This window comes from Leucoraja erinacea, chromosome 2 (genome assembly GCF_028641065.1).
Source record: "Leucoraja erinacea ecotype New England chromosome 2, Leri_hhj_1, whole genome shotgun sequence".
In the NCBI taxonomy this organism is placed as follows: domain Eukaryota; kingdom Metazoa; phylum Chordata; class Chondrichthyes; order Rajiformes; family Rajidae; genus Leucoraja; species Leucoraja erinaceus.
The window spans coordinates 81,317,613-81,335,584 of record NC_073378.1 but is presented as its reverse complement, the minus strand read 5'-3'; the positions used below and the strand labels follow the sequence as shown (position 1 = coordinate 81,335,584).

Sequence of the window (17,972 nt, the reverse complement as noted above, 5' to 3'; positions counted from 1 at the left end):
TAAAAATATAATATACAGAGGGTGGTGGGTGCCTGGAATGCACTACCAGGGGTGGTGGTGGAGAAAGATATGTCAGTGGCATTTAAGAGACATTTGGATAAGCACATGGAAGTGCAGGGAATGGAGGGATACAAATTATGTGCTGGCATCTAAGAGTTGGTCTTCATGCTTGGCATAAACATTATGGACCGAAGTGTCAGCTCCTGTGCTGTACTGCTCTATGCTCTAAGGAAGGAACATATTAAATAGTCCTTATCAATACACAATCAGAGAACACATCAAATATGTCAGATACCTACACTGAACATAAAAGAAACATAAAATAAACTCACTTTTCACTCTCTCCAAGCCACTTAGACACCAAGTCAGAAGAAGAAATGGAGAAAAAAGTAGAGTTGTTTGCTTCTTTAGCCACAGCCTTTGCCAGGTAGGATTTGCCAGTTCCAGGAGGGCCAAATAGAAGGATTCCTCTCCATGGAGTACGTTTACCTAAAAGGCAAGTGGGGGTGAGGATGTGGAGGCAAGAGATTGTTTTATATTTTTATTCAGAAGTCCTGTGTAAGACGAATCAGAACAGTAGAAACACTGTTCAATCTTTCCTCATATGACAGTCCCGCCATCTCAGGGGTCAATCTCGTGAACCTACGCTGCACTGCCTCAATCACAAGGATGTCAGGTGCTCCTCAAAGACTGGAAGACTACATTATTTTGCAAATTAATTAAATCATGGGCTGATTTTGCAATTTTTTCCATGTGATGGGCCTCTATTTCCACCATTTGTTATTTTTCCAAAACCTATAAATCTATCAGAAAATAGCTCTTTTATTCTCTAGGTATTCATTTCCAGTGATTTGTGTGAAATTTGCTTTCAGTTGGATGGATGATGTAATATTATATAACGTGTAGTGTAGAGACAAGTCATACATGTTCTATGGTAACAATTTGTAGGGTATGGAGGAATCCAACAGAAATAAACTAACTTAATTAATACAAAAAACCTTAAAGAAGGATAGTATGGATAGACGAGGGGTGGGGGGGGAATTAGTTTAATAACGAGCATGAAAAAAATGATCAGTTTTGAAGATGGAATGCAAGAGATGGATAAGACTGGTGACTAAAATTAGAGCACATGGTATTGGGGGTAGGGTGTTGACATGGATAGAAAATTGGTTGGCAGACGGAAGCAAAGAGTAGGAGTGAGCGGGTCCTTTTCAGAATGGCTGGCAGTGGCGAGTGGAGTGCCGCAAGGCTTGGTGTTGGGGTCACAACTATTTACCATATATATTAATGATTTGAAAGAGGGAATTAGGAGCAACACTAGCAAGTTTGTGGATGACACAAAGCTGGGTGGCAGTGCGAACTGTGAAGTGGATGTTAGGAGGTTGCAGGGCGACCTGGACAGGTTGATTGAGTGGGTAGATGTGACAGATGCAGTATAATATAGATAAATGTGAGGTTATCCACTTTGGCGGCAAAAACAAGGGGGCAGATTATTATCTCAAAGGGGTTAGGTTAGGTAAGGGGGAGATACAGCGAGACCTGGGTGTCCTTGTACACCGGTCACTGAAAGTTGGCTTACATGTACAGCAGGCAGTGAAGAAAGCTAATGGAATTTTGGCCTTCATAACAAGAGGATTTCAGTATAGGAGTAAAGAGGTTCTTCTGCAGTTGTACAGGGCTCTGGTGAGACCACATCTGGAGTATTGTGTACAGTTTTGGTCTCCTAATTTGAGGAAGGCCATCCTTGTGATTGAGGCAGTGCAGCCTAGGTTCACGAGATTGACCCCTGGGATGGCGGGACTATCATATGAGGAAAGATTGAAAATACTTTAGGCTTGTATTCACTGGAGTTTAGAACGATGAGGGGGTATCTTATAGAAACATATAAAATTATAAAAGGACTGGACAAGCTAGATGCAGGAAAATGCTCCCAATGTTGGGCAAGTCCAGAACCAGGGGCCACAGTCTTAGAATAAAGAGGAGGTCATTTAAGACTGAGGTGAGAAAAAACGTTTTCACCCAGAGAGTTGTGAATTTAAGAAATTCCCTGCCACAGAGGGCAGTGGAGGCCAAGTCACTGGATGGATTTAAGAGAGAGTTAGATAGAGCTCTAGGGGCTAGTGGAGTCAAGGGATATGGGGAGAAGGCAGGCACAGGTTATTGATTGAGGACGATCAGCCATGATCACAATGAATGGCGGTGCTGGTTCGAAGAGCCGAATGGCCTTCTCCTGCACCTATTTTCTATGTTAACATGTGTCAAAAAAGGCAAAAGCATGTAGCAAAACCAACAACATTCAATTAAATTACAAACAAATTCAAAACCTTGCACCAGCATCACGTTAGTATACCATCAACCACCCATTGTTTTATCAGCTGTTGATAAGAACAGGTCAAGCAATTCACAAAATGGCTATCACTCCAAGGAGGCAAATATAAATCATAACCTTGCATCAACATTACTCAAAAAGTCACAGTGAGAAGATTCCATATTCAGGATTATCAAGCAAGGGTGCAAAACCAGATCACGACTGCCAAGAGGACAGCCTCAAAACAATGACAAGTCCGAGACAAAAGTCTCGCAGATTTGGGAAATTAAGGAGTTTCCAAGAAAAACAAGCAATGCCTTGAAGAAAGATCTGAAGGAACCCAGATGCTCAAGCACCGTTAGCCGGCACCACATTGAGGTCTGTCATATATTCAGCAAACCAGTAAAAAAAAAACAATTTCTAACTCCTGCATGAATGGCGGCCTAAAAATATAAAGAATCCACATACAATGACTTGGAAATGGTGTACTTCAGCGACTAAAGAAATGTCCTGGTGCATGCTAAAGGTAGCCAACAGGTTTTGAGATAAACTGAAGAGCCAGTGAGGAAATGGCACATCAACCAGTTCGTCAAACATTCTGAAAAGATGTTCTGGAATTGTTTCAGCCCCTATGATACTGGATATGTGCCCAGTTGACAGAATAGTGAGATCGCTGCAATGCATTGATGTATTGAAGAGAAAAGTGATGCCAGAGATGGGTCAGGATCAGGATCAGGCCACACATTAAAGATAGTGACCCAATTTTTCCAACATAAGGGGGCTGGCCTGGTCACTTGCCTGACCTGAATCCAATTGAAAATTTGCTTTCAATTATCAAGGAAATAGACAATAGGTGCATGAATAGGCCATTCGGACCAGCACCGCCATTCAATGCAATGATCATCCCCAATCAGGACCCCGTTCCTGCCTTCTCCCCATATCCCCTGACTCCGTATCTTTAAGAGCCCTATCTAGCTCCCTCTTGAAAGTATCCAGACAACCGGCCTCCACCGCCCTCTGGAAGGAAAGGATTGTGTCACGAGGCAAAAGCGCATTGAGCCTATATTCAGCTGTAGTACAGAGATGAAAAAATCCTCACAAATTGTCAGAATCTGGTGGATTCTATGACAAATCGTGTGAGACAATAAAGAACTGCAGTGGACATAATATAAAGACATAATGGCATGATGACAATGAATAAGAGTCAGCCCTGTGACTTGTGATCCGATGCAATTAATTTGCCCCAAGTTATAATTTCTTATGGTGACACAGGAGGTCATCAGTTCCCTCAATCCCATTATCCCCATTCACCCTCTCCTTATTTATTTGTACCTCTACAATTTATTCTCTTTTAAACATGCACCTTAACTGGGCTTTGATTTTTTTTCTCTCACCAAGGTAAATTACTGTAGCCAATTAATCTGCTGATGTTTCTCTGGGATGTTGGAAGAAACCAGATGAAACCCGCATGGTTAAAGAGGAAATGTGTAAACCCCATACAGAGAACTCCCGAGATAAGGATCAAACCTGCATTCGTTGACTTTATGTAATAACACTAACTGCTGTGCCACTGCTCTTTGTTTTTTACTGTCTTATAACATGTTCATAGAGTCATTCGTACAGTGCAGAAATATCTTGACCTAAATCCCTCTCGTTTTATCTTATCCATGTACCTGCCCAAATAACTCGCAAATATTGTTATTGTATTTGCCTTAACCAATTCCACTGTTCCATGTCCCTAAAGTTTCAATGATCATATTACAATGCCATGCAGCAACATTCAGATAGGTGTAATGAGTTGATACTTTAAAGTATCCAGAGTTTGTACTGGAAATCACTTCAGGACATTCTGATGGAGCACGTGCCTCCTCCAAGATCTTTGAATAACATACAATGAAGAAAATAAATCACCAACCTGTAAAGAGATGAGGAAATTTAATGGGTAAAATTACAGCTTCCTTAAGAGCTTCTTTGGCACCTTCTAGACCTGCAACATCATTCCAACTCACATCTGGTTTTTCCATAACAATGGCACCTAAAGAATAAAATGTAAGGCAACATAAGAAAGAGTTCAAAAGAAATATAAATAATAGTGACCAAAAAAATGTTCAAAACATAATATTATGACATATATCCTCCGTTTAAATGTTGTCAGATGCACAAAATAAAGAATAAGAACAGAGATACATATAGGATTGCTAACCAGACACAAAAAGCAATTTTTATTTAGTTATTTTAAAATAAAAATTAAAACATCAAAGGAGGATGATGAGGCTTAAGCATTCTCCTTTAAATTTGTTAATAGCACCCAACTAGTTTGTTAATAAACATCACAGCTAATAATTTCTTACCGAGAATTAAATAGGTACACCTAATTTAGTATGACAAAATAATAATTTATTAAAAAAGACAAAGTGCTGGTGTAACTCAGCTAGTCAGGCAGCATCTCTGGAGAACATGAAGGAAGAACCCGACTCGAAACGTCACCCATCACCTTTTCCCATAGATGCAGCCCGATCAACTGCATTACCCCAACACTGTCTTTTTTGTAAAGCAGCATCTGTAATTCCTTGTTTCTAATAAATTAATGTTAGTCCAATCACCTTGTAGTTGATTCTGCAATTTCTTCTTTTCTGAATTGTCAGCCTCTCCATCACTCTCATTCCTGCAGCAAAAGCACAAATAAAATCTGATGAACTAAAGATCTTTTCCACACACGATAACCATAGAAATTAATGTTGGAGGTAACACTTTTTTTTAGTGTATCCCAAACCCTCACATGCCACACCAATGATTATCCCAAGGATAAATAAGGAAGTAAAAGTGAAAATGCAATTCTGAATCCATATATTCTTCTGATACCTAATCTATAGATAAGTAGAATGAATATCTACTGGCTGTGCTGTAACAATGAGGGCTAAAAAGCTAATAAATATTCTCTAAAATAATGTTTTGTGTTGTCATTTGGGCTTTGTGCTTAGCTATATGACAAAATCACTGAAATGTATTTATTTTCTATGTCCAATGGCACCTAGACCAATGATAATTTCAACCAGCAAATGCTAGCTCCCTAAGGAGCTCTTATATTTTTATTACAAAGGAATCTCTGGAATTCCCACAAGAACCTGAAGAGCTTGGAAGATAAAAGTCGGTATAGACAATAGGTGCAGGAGTAGGCCATTCGGCCCTTCGAGCCAGCAACACCATTCAAAGTGATCGTGGCTGCTCATCCCCAATCAATACCCCGTTCCGGCCTTCTCCCAATATCCCCTGACTGCTATCTTTAAGAGCCCTATCTAGCTCTCTCTTGAAAGTATCCAGAGAACCGGCCTCCACCACCCTCTGAGGCAGAGAATTCCACAGACTCACAACTGTGAGAAAGTGTTTCCTCGTCTCCGTTCCAAATAGCTTATCCCTTATTCTAAAACTGTGGCCCTGGGTTCTGGACCCCCCCAACATCGGGAACATGCTTCCTGCCTCTATCGTGTACAAACCCTTAATAATCTTATATGTTTCAATAAGAAACCCTCTCATCCTTCTAAACTCCAGAGTATACAAGTCCAGCTGCTCCATTCTCTCAGCATATGACAGTCCTGCCATCCCAGGAATTAACATTGTAAACCTACGCTGCACACCATCAATGGCAAGTATGTCCTTCCTCAAATTAGGGGACAAAAACTGCACACAATACTCAAGGCGAGGTCTTGGGCCCTATACAACTGCAGAAGGACCTCTTTGCTCCCATTCTTGAACTCCTCTTATTATAAAGGCAAACATGTAATTCGCTTTCTTCACTGCCTACTGTACCTGCATGCTTACTTTCTTTGACTGATGAACAAACACCTCCAGATCCCATTGTACTTCCCCTTTTCATAACTTGACACCATTTAGATAGTAATCTGGCTTCCTGTTTTTGTAACCACAGTGGATAACCTCACATTTACCTACATTAAACTGCCATGTATTAAACTGTCATGCATCTGCCCACTCACCCAACCTGTCCAAGTCACCCTGCAGTCTCATAGCATCCTCCTCACAGTTCACACTGCCACCCAGCTTTGTGCTATCTGCAAATTTGCTAATGTTTACTTTGAATCCCTTCATCTAAATCATTGATGTATATTGTACCCCACTAGTCACTGCCTGCCATTCTGAAATGGAGCCGTTAATCCCTACTCTTTGTTTCCTGTCTGCCAACCAATTTTCTATCCATGTCAGCACTAAACCCCCAATACCATGTGCCCTAATTTTGCCGACTAATCTCCGATGTGGGACCTTATCAAATGCAATAAGATTATTAAATGGTAATCAGCTAGCATTCCTCTCTGTTCTAAAGTGTTTCTCTTATTGCAGCATGTTTATTTTCTTATTTCTCTTATTTGTTGTACATACTTCTACCTTAAATCTTGAACCTTCTCCAATTGTGTGCCTATACCCACTTTCAGCACTTCCACCCAAGAATTCCCCATTTCCTGTTTTGTGTTGAATACCCAAGCTATCTTTAGTTTAGTTTAGAGATACAGCTCGGAAACAGGCCCTTCGGCCCACTGAGTTCGCGCTGACCAGCACATCCTGATCCCGCACATTAACACTATACTACACGCACTATGGACAATTTACACATACACCAAGCCAATTAACCTACATACCTGTAAGTCTTTGGAGTGCGGGAGGAAACCGAAGATCTCGGAGAAAACCCACACGGTCACGGGGAGACCTTACAAACCCTGTACATACAGCACCCATAGTCGGGATGGAACATGGGTCCCCGGCACTGCAAGTACTATAAGGCAGCAACTCTACCGCTGCGCCACCATGCCACCCTCCTTTTCCATCCAAATTCCTTCTCTGACGTCCCTATTGCTACTTCAGCTGATCTTCCCTATTGCTGGCCATGCACACATCTGTGTACTTGTCAAACAATCAATCCAAAAATCAACCGAAAAATATGAAAGTTTATACTCATCTGAAAATAAACCATAATGCTGGAAATCCTTATAAAATCAAGCTGCAACTTTGGAAGAAAAATACATTTTATTCTGTCATTTGATTCTGCCCAATCTGCTGACTTATCAGCATAGAAAAATAGAAAATAGGAGCAGGAGTAGGCCATTCGGCCCTTCGCGCCCGCACCGCCATTCAATATGATCATGGCTGATCAGCCAACTCAATATCCTGTACCTGCCTTCTCTCCATACCCCCCGATCCCTTTAGCCACATCTAACTACCTCTTAAATATAGCCAATGAACTGGCCTCAACTACCTTCTGTGGCAGAGAATTCCAGAGATTCACCACTCTCTGTGTGAAAAATGTTTTTCTCATTCCGGTCCTAAAACTTATACTGTGACCCCCTTGTTCTGGACTTCCCCAACATCAGGAACAATCTTCCTGCATCTATCCTGTCCAACCCCTTAAGAATTTTGTAAGCATCTTCCATTCTTGTGCATTGCAGGAAATCTGTGCAATGAGTTATTTCATCATTATTGTTGTCCAGTGCAAACAGAAACTGGAATTAAATGATTGAAACTTACTTGGATAGGCATCTTAAATATAGCCAATGAACTGGCCTCAACTACCTTCTGTGGCAGAGAATTCCAGAGATTCACCACTCTGTGTGAAAAATGTTTTTCTCATCCCGGTCACAGAGAGTGGTGAATCTCTGGAATTCTCTGCCACAGAAGGTAGTTGAGGCCAGTTCATTGGCTATATTTAAGATGTCACTTGGGTCTTTATTACAGATAGCAACACTGACATTGTAAGTAAAACATTGAAAAAGGAGTCAATTTGAAGAGAAGCCTTGAAACAATCTTCAAACTAGCCTTTTAATTTGATATCTGAAAACTGGCTAAGATTTTTGATCATGTTCTGTATTCAACACAACACTTGCTCTTTTCTGATAAAATATATACTTGTTTTCAGTTAACGTGCATAGCTTTCCTTTCTGTAGAAATATACAAATCCTGCAGTTTAGACTATCGAGCCAAATTAACAACACTGAAGCTCAATCTGCTTTAACTAACTTTCTCACCTAGCTTCATATTCCATTGCACCTTTTCCAAAAATAAAAAAATTAAATCACTTCACAAAATATTCTAACAGGCATTCTTCGATAATTATTAACTTCACTTGTTTGCAGCTGTATCGAACATACATTTTGTGGTCTTGAATATTCCTACAACTAGTAACAGTTCTAAATTTCTTTTCCACATATATGTTGTCTCTTTAAATCACATTCTTCATCCTGTAATAAACATCAAATAATTTCTGCATTCTCTCGAGAACTAGTAATGAAGTTTAGAATTTTTCCGAAACTCTTATTTCACTGATTAACACAATGTGTTGAAGAGCCAAGGAGTTTTCAATGTCTCAAAGTCATAGTGTGGAACCGGCACTTCGGCCCAAGTTTCTCATACCGACCATCTACACCACTTTACATCCAGCCCTTGGCCCACACCCCCCTAAACCTATCATACCCATGAACCTGTCCAAATGTCTCTTAAACATTATGATAGCACACGACTCGACTATTTCCTGCGGCAATTCGTTCGGTGTACCCCCTTATATTCCAATTAAATCTTTCCACCTTCATTTTAAACCCATGTTCTGTCAAGGGCAGCTATCCTGACAAATCTCAAAACAACTGTGTTTCATGAGATTACCGCTTTCCCCTGAAGCATTGTTTCATGAGATTACCGCTTTCCCCTGAAGCATTGGTTCAGAGTGCTGAGTTCATCAGTCAATGAAAGTAAGTATGCAGGTACAGCAGGCAGAGAAGAAAGTGAATGGCATGTTGGCCTTCATAACAAGAGGAGTTGAGTTTATGAGCAAAGAGGTCCTTCTGCAGTTGTATAGGGCCCTAGTGAGACCACACCTGGAGTATTGTGTGCAGTTTTGGTCCCCTAATTTGAGGAAGGACATTCTTGCTATTGAGAGAGTGCAGCGTAGATTCACAAGTTTAATTCCCGGGATGGCGGGACTGTCATATGCTGCGAGAATGGAGCGGCTAGGCGTATACTCTGGAATTTAGAACGATGAGTGGGGATTTTATTGAAAAATATAAGATTATTAAGGGTTTGGACACGCAAGCAGCAAGAACTATGTTCCCGATGTTGGGGAGTCCAGAACCAAGGGCCACAGATTGAGAATAAGGGGCAAGGCATTTAGAATGGAGATGAGGAAACACTTTTTCACACAGAGAATTGGGAGTCCGTGAAATTCTGTGCCTCAGAGAGGGCGGTGGAGGCCGGTTCTCTGGATACTTCCAAGAGAGAGCTAGATAGGGCTCTTAAAGATAGTGGAGTCAGTAGATATGGGGAGAAGGCAGGAATGAGGTACTGATTGGGGATGATCATCCATGATCACATTGAATGGCAGTGCTAGCTCGGGGCCAAATGGCCTACTCCTGCAACTATTGTCTATTGAGTATTTCCTCACATGACCAACACCTATCGATTAAGCAAACCTTTGTTGTATTCGTTTTATAGCAAATATATTCCTCATTGGGCAGAGCGCTATGCAATATTCCAGATATGATCTAACCAGGGCTCTGCATAACTAGAACAAGACATTTTTATCTGTGCAGTCAATTTTTTTTCTCAATAATGGACAAAATACAGTTGCTCTCGTAATTGCTTGCAATTGTTAATTGTCAGCAATTTATGCAAAATATCACATGCTTACTAATTAGTTTAGTTTAGAGATACAGCATTGAAACAGGCACTTCAGTTCACTGAGCACACATTCACCACTGATAACCCATTCATATTAGTTCTATATTCCACTTTCTCATCCACTCCCGACGCACTAAGGGAAATTTAAAAGCGCAAACTTTGCACAGATGGCACCAAAAGTCAAAATTGAACCCTGGACTATGGCGCTGAGAGTCAGCAGCTGCACCACTCAGCTTCCAAAATGTTGGGGTTCTACTAGGTTCCAAACCTACTTTGATTCAGAAACTAACATAGAATGTTAAAGAGTCATCTGCTCAACCTAACGTATAGAATGAGCGATAACATTCTTGATTAATGGCAGACAAAATTTAAAAAGCCAAATATAAAATTATATGCAATGGGGAAATCAAGGGGCATATTTATTTCAAGAATTTTGTAATGACCAAATAAAGGTAATGGTTATCAAGTTAAAACTCAACATTTCCATCTGATGCAGAGCAGCAAATCAGAATTAATAAAACATCAAACTATACAAAGACAATATACAAAGTAGATTACAACCCATTAAGTTACTAAACTGAATAATTTCCTGATTACACTGTTCCTTTGAGTACTGTGCCAGATTCTAATCAGCATAACTCAAGTATGGCATATAACATTCAGAAGGTGATAATTCACAACTTAATCAATCCATGAACTAAAGATTCAAGATTAAAGATAGGAAATATCTGGACCATATGAAACAAAATACTGCTGATGCTGGAAATATGAAATAAAATATAGAAATAATCAATAAATCTTCTGCAGAAAGAAAAAAATAGTTTACATTTCAGATCTAAAATGTGAATGTGGATTTTCTCTGCCTAAGAAACTAGCCTGACTTACTGACATTTGAACATAGTCTCACGATAAGGTAACTTAGTGACAAACTAACGTATGGGAAGAAAGCTGTAACATTTTCTAAATTTGCCATACATACATCTTTGTACAATAAGTTTTTACTAGCCAAGTATAGAGACAGGGAGAGGTTAATTAATGATCTGTAGTTTTACAGGTGCATGCTACTATCCACTATCTAGGTAGTTTACACAATGACAAGTTGAATGAAAAATTACAAACATCATTTGAAACATAGAAACATAGAAAATAGGTGCAGGAGTAGGCCATTCGGCCCTTCGAGCCTGCACCACCATTCAATATGATCATGGTTGATCATCTAACTCAGACTTTGGAGATTGAAAGGGTGGAAATAAGCCAAGTTAGATAAGATGTGAGGCAATAAATATCCCTCACACAGCCCATTGTTTCTGATTTCCAATATGACCAATGTAAATGACATCTGGAAAAGGAAGAAATATTGGGTGCTGAAAGGAAGGAATTGATTATAGGAGCTCCTTGGACAGGATAAAATGAGCCGACTACTGATCCTTAGACATTATCCTACAAATTACTGTAAAAATTAAAATATCAGCCTGTGTGCTGTTTGATATATGGCAGACATTTCATAAAGACAATTATACCTACCCCTTATCGCTATTTGAGTTTGACTCTTCAATAGGCTTTTTGACCTTTTGCGTTTTCTGCAGATGATCCTTCAGTTTTTCGGCTCGATCCAGGTATTCTGTACATTTAGAGCGAAGACTTTCTTTTGCTTTTGCACCCTGAGCTTCATCTATCATACATGGGAAAAATAAAATTATTTACCATCCACTAAAGTAAAGCAAAATAACATGACATCATGAAAATCATCTTGCTGCACTGCATTTGTTATTCTGAATCCTGTAAACTCTAATTGGAAAATTCAAAAGGAAAGTATTCACCAAATTGAATCACACTATTCATGCTAATCGTGAAGAAAAACTTTAAAAAATTCAAAAATCTGGCTCACCCCACCACCACTCTCTCCCCCAATAGTAACCACATTCCTTAATGCCTAGTTGCTTTGAGATTAAGAGGCAAGAGAAAGAACATAGGCAAAGAACATAAGGCACACGTTTCCCATCAGGTGGGCAGTTAAAATTACATAGAATTTAGTCTTTCAAACCATCCAATTCATGATCCACACAAACATATCCAACCCAATTACCATATCCTCCTAGCCTTTTCTCTCAAATAATTAGGTCTGCTTTGTCTATCTCAACTGCTAAGTGGTGGTGCATTTCAGATTCTAGTCATAAAGAAAGTAAAACCGTTTCTTGAAAAAAATCCTTTTTGATTTAATGACATAACTGTAGCCTGTAGGACACTTGCAGTTTTCACATTCACCTCATCAAAACTTTGAAGACTTCTATCAGTCAAAACCAAGGATGCTCTTTTCTGCCGTTGTTAATGTTTGCAAACACCCCCTTGCCTCTACATCTCTTTTGAAGTGTGGAGATCATGACTTTTGACAACGCCACGTGGTTCAACCAAGGTGTCAGAGTATTTATATAACCACTCTACTTTTGGATTCTGTCCCTCCATTTAAGACCAAAGTTGGACCCTTGAAGATGAATTTATTATGGGGAACAAGGAAATGGCAGATGAGTAGAACAGGTACTTTGGATCCGTCTTCACCAAGGAGGACACCAACAATCTTCCTGATAAAGTAGTGGCCAGAGGATCTGGGGTGACGGAGGAACTGAAGAAAATCCACATTCGGCAGGAAATGGTGTTGGGTAGACTGATGGGACTGAAGGCTGATAAATCCCCAGGGCCTGATGGTCTGCATCACAGGGTACTTAAGGAAGTGGCTCTAGAAATTGTGGATGCATTGGTGATAATTTTCCAATGTTCTATAGACTCGCAATCAGTTCCTGCGGATTGGAGGGTAGCTATTGTTATCCCACTTTTTAAGAATGGCGGTAGAGAAAAACAGGGAATTATAGACCAGTTAGTCTGACATCGGTGGTGGGGAAGATGCTGGAGTCAATTATAAAAGATGAGATAGCCGCACATTTGGATAGCAGTAACAGGATCAGTCCAAGTCAGCATGGATTTACGAAAGGGAAATCGTGCTCGACTAATCTTCTGGAATTTTTTGAAGATGTAATTAGGAAAATGGACAAGGGAGAGCCAGTGGATGTAGTGTACCTAGACTTTCAGAAAGCATTTGATAAGGTCCCACATAGGAAATTAGTGGGCAAAACTAGGGCACATAGTATTGGGGGTAGAGTGCTGACATGGATAGAGAAGTGGTTGGCAGACAGGAAACAAAGAGTAGGGATTAACGGGTCCCTTTCAGAATGGCAGGCAGTGACTAGTGGAGTATCGTAAGGCTTGGTGCTGGGAACACAGCTATTTACAATATACATCAATGATTTGGATAAAGGGATTCAAAGTAACATTAGCAAATTTGCAGATGACACAAAGCTGGGTGGCAGTGTGAACTGTGAGGAGGATACTATGAGAATGCAGGGCGACTTGGACAAGTTGGAGGAGTGGGCAGATGCATGGCAGATTAAGTTTAATGTAGATAATTGTGAGGTTATCCACTTTGGTAGCAAAAACAGGAAGGCAGATTACTATCTAAATGGCATCAAGTCAGGAAAAGGGGAAGTACAACAGGATCTGGGGGTCCTTGTACATCAGTCTATGAAAGTAAGCATGCAGGTACAGCAGGCAGTGAAGAAAGCGAATGGCATGTTGGCCTTTATAACAAGAGGAGTCGAGTATAGTGGCAAAGAGGTCCTTCTGCAGTTGCACAGGGCCCTAGTGAAACCACACCTGGAGTATTGTGTGCAGTTTTGGTCCCCTAATTTGAGGAAGGAGATTCTTGCTATTGGTGCAATAGTTGCAGGATTAGGCCATTTGGCCCTTCATGTTCCCTGCCTCTAGTGTGTCCAAGCCAACAATCTTATATGTTTCAATGAGATCTCCTCTCCTCCTAAACTTTAGAGTGTACAGGCACAGCTGCTCCATTCTCTCATCATATGACAGTCCTGCCATCCCAGGAATTAACCTTGTAAACCTACGCTGCACTCCCTCAATAGCAAGAATGTCCTTCCTCAAATTAGGGGCCCAAAACTGCACACAATACTCCAGATGTGGTCTCACGAGGGCTCTATACAACTGCAGAAGGACCTCTTTGCTCCTATATTCGATTCCTCTTGTTATAAAGGCCAACATGCCATTCGCTTTCTTCACTGCCTGCTGTACCTGCATGCTTACTTTCATAGACTGATGTACAAGGACCCCCTGATCCCGTTGTACTTCCCCTTTTCCCAACTTGACGCCATCTAGATAGTAATCTGCTTTCCTGTTTTTGCGAATAAGTGGATAACTTCACATTTATCAGCATTAAACTTTATCTGCCATGCATCTGCCCACTCCCCCAAACCTGTCCAAGTCACCCTGCATTCTCATGGCATTCTCCTCACAGTACACACTGCCTCCCAGCTTTATGTCATCTGCAAACCTGTGTTTCGTGTCAACTACGCCTACATTCCAGAATTCTTCCTGATCTGTTAAAAAATATAAATGCCGTTTAAAACAAAAATCACTCATCAATCAGGTGCTTGTGCATTGAAAAAAAACCTCATTGCTAGCCTCATTGACACAAATCAAGGAGCTTATGACTGCAGAATAATTACACTTAATTGTCAGAGAACCTCTTAACAAATTGGGTTGCCTGTATATGGACCACAGAAACACGAGACAGGCTTTCTGTGACAATTGTGACAATGCATCAAGGTTACATTGCTGGCATGTGCTGCTTGGCTAACAATGTAGAATCAACGATGAGCAACATTCACTTCCCCTTTTAATTGCATGGTTTTTTTTAAGATTCTCTTCAAGTTTCAACTCTAGTAATACGAAAATTATCTCTTTCAACGTTCATCTTTCAAAGAGAACACATGAAAGAACAAAATCTGTCAATGATTCTTTAATAATAGCACCAAATAATAATAAAAATAATGTTCCCTTAAAAGTGGATAATGTGCGTATTCTAAAAATAAATTAGTTGACAACATTTCAGAGTCTAAAGACATGTCATGAAAAGACTTTGCCTAAAGAATTTGCAATGAAACGTAATGAGTAAAAACCCTTTGATAAAAGTACTCACATTTAACAACATGCAGAAAGTATTGCACTGCACACTGATATAACCGTAAGGCTTCTTCAAAGTTTCCTGCTTTATCTTCTTGAGCAGCTTTGCTTGCAAGGTCAATACCTTTCTATAAAGAAAAAATAAATTTGAGCAATTAATACAATCTAACCTTTTATCTGCTATTGTTGCCCAAAACCGATCAGTCCGAGGTTAAAACATTGAATCTTTGTAAAGCGAACAGAGTATATTACTTCTTACAAGACCAAAAAACTTATTCCATATGAAGATAAAGGTTATTTCAATCAGTTATCAGTAATCCATCCAGATTGATTAAGTCTTTAGTTGTGGAACTAAATTAGCACCAGCTGTAAAAGATGAAATAACAAAAACATTTTGCTATATACTGGTCATGGAGCATCTGTGAAGACAGAAAGGCAGTTAATATTTCTGGCTCGTAATTTTTCCTCAATTGTATATGTAAAACCAAGTCCCATAAAAAATTTGAAACCCGCATCAACTAAACTTACTCCATTCGCCCTGTAATTTTCAGATAAGTGCATTCATTCAATTCTGGACTCCTGATCTCCTAATTTAACCGCCAACCACCATGCATCAAGCCCCTGTCCCATTGTACGAGGTAATTCAAGAGTTCTCCCGAGTTTTCCCCTGATCCGAACTCGGAGAATTTCCGTAGCGGGTCCGTAGGAGTTTGTGGATGTCTCGTAGCGGCTCATAATGCTAACGGTAGGCACTCGGGAAATCCGGTAAACTCGTGACGTTTTTTCATCCCTGCAAAAAAATGCCCACGAGTAAAATAATACTTGTGATGAAAAAAATGGTTACTTTTTACTCGTACGAGCCACTACGAGACATCCACAAACTCCTACGGACCCTCTACGGACATTCTCCGAGTTCGAATCAGGGGAAAACGCTGGAGATTTCTTGAATTACCTCGTACAGTAGGACAGGGCTTCAGAGAGCAAATGGCCTCATTGCTCTCATTGTTTCTTCTTTAAGGAGCTCAGAGAATTCAGCTCTTTAATCAAGTCCATTGTCACAAGATCTCATATTTCTTAATATCACTTGCTGCTCCCTTTTTAGCAGAAACAATTAATAAAACAATTTTTTGCATGGTTAGAGACAGATTTTATGTTGTCATCAAATGAGGTATAAAAATGGACTGGAATATTTTGCCTTCATCTGTGCAAGGAGATATGGCTTTGGTTTAACATTTCATCCACACTTCGGCAATTGTAAATAGAAGTGGTGTCTGTAATAGACAATAGGTGCAGGAGTAGGCCATTTCCCCCTTCGAGACAGCACCGCCATTCAATGTGATCATGGCTGATCATCCCGAATCAGTACCCCGTTCCTGCCTTCTCGCCATATCCCCTGACCCTGCTATTTTTAAGAGCCCATATCCCCATGACCCCGCTATTTTTAAGAGCCCTATCTAGCTCTCTTGAAAGCATCCCGAGAACCTGCCTCCACAGAAGCAGAGAATTCCACAGGCTCACCACTCTGTGAGAAAAAGTGTTTCCTCGTCTCTGTTCTAAATAACTTACTCCTTATTCTTAAAGTAATAATATGCAAAGTTTTCAATGAGAAACTGAAACCATTTCATTCCATCTCAAAAATTGGAAAAAAGTTCAATGAAGATTATGATACATACAAAATAGGGAAGGGATGGAATTCATAAAGGTTGACACAAAATGCTGGAGTAACTCAGCAGGAAAGGCAGCATCGCTGGATAGAAGGAACGGGTGACATTTTGGGTCTCAACCCGAAATGTCACCCAGACTGAAGAAGGGTCTCAACCCGAAGCATCACCCATTCCTTCTCTCCAGAGATGCTGCCTATCCTGCTTAGTTACTCCAGCATTTTGTGTCTACCTTTGATTTAACTAGCATATGCAGTTCTTTCCTACACATGGAATTCATAAATGTGTACCTAGAGGGACTGCAATATATTTTATTAATCTTATGCTGAAGTACTATAGGAGATGGTAAGGTTAAACAGCAAATTGTCATGACTTGGAAAGTACGTCTTCAAAGGGCAGTGAATAAGATTTAAAAAATAAATAATATATATTATATCTATATTACTAAAAGTCTGTTCTTGACCGGTTTTGGCCATCTGTGCTGCGATTTTCGAGAGAACGCCCCCCCTCCGCCGTATGTGTGCCGAGGATTTTTCCCGTCGATGAAAAATGACAGAGATATTAATGATTTTACAAAATTCCCCATTCTCTCTGCTGCCCCTGCTGGCGGCAGGGGGGAGGGACTATAAAACCAGGAAGTGGTGTGCCTCAATCAGTGTCTGCAAGCTGGAGGAAGGCAGAGGGTCACTTTCTCTGAGCTGTGAATAACACTGAACACATGTCCACTCAAATGTAAGTGTCCTTAGTGGTTCTAAAACGCTTGCAGAATGTGTCTATTGGTTCTAAAATGTTTGCAAAAAGTCTTATTGGTTCTAAAATGTTTGCAAAAAGTGTCCCTTTTGGTTCTACAATGCTTGCAGAATGTGTCTTTTTTGGTTCTAAAATGATTTTTAGGTTCCCCCCCCCCCTCTCCTCTTCCCTCCCTCTCCCCCCCTCCTCCCCACCATTCCTCCCCTAAACCCCCTCCCCTCCACACACCCCTAACCCCCCTCCCCTCCACCCCTCACAGCACACCCTTTCTCTCCCCCCCCCCCTCTTTTTTCCCCCTTCACCCCCCCCTCTTTCTCCCCCCCTGCTCTTTCTTTCCACCCCCCCTCTTTCCTTCCCTCCCCCTCTTTCCTTCCCCCCCCCCCCCCCCCCCCCCCCTCCAGATGTGACTGCAAGTTGGGGGCTATGCGTCAGTAGATAGGGTGGTTATGGGGTAAAAGGAGCAAATTAATAATATTAATATAATATCAAGGGGGTAATTAGCTCGAGTGCGGGGGGGGGGGGGTGAGATAGTTAGTGTGTGACGCTGCGTGCCG

General features: G+C 40.6%; 1 protein-coding gene across 1 annotated transcript in view; it reads right to left on the bottom strand.

The window, feature by feature from the left end:
* The window catches only part of LOC129711555 (vacuolar protein sorting-associated protein 4B-like), a 38,324-nt gene that overhangs the window by 15,645 nt on the left and 4,707 nt on the right, over positions 1-17,972 (bottom strand). The window contains exons 2-6 of the mRNA XM_055659249.1: positions 15,024-15,135; positions 11,504-11,651; positions 4,912-4,973; positions 4,224-4,343; positions 333-489 (exon numbers count right to left, since the gene is read on the bottom strand). Of these exons, the coding sequence (XP_055515224.1) occupies positions 333-489; positions 4,224-4,343; positions 4,912-4,973; positions 11,504-11,651; positions 15,024-15,135 (599 nt within the window). The remainder of the gene's footprint in view (positions 1-332; positions 490-4,223; positions 4,344-4,911; positions 4,974-11,503; positions 11,652-15,023; positions 15,136-17,972) is intronic.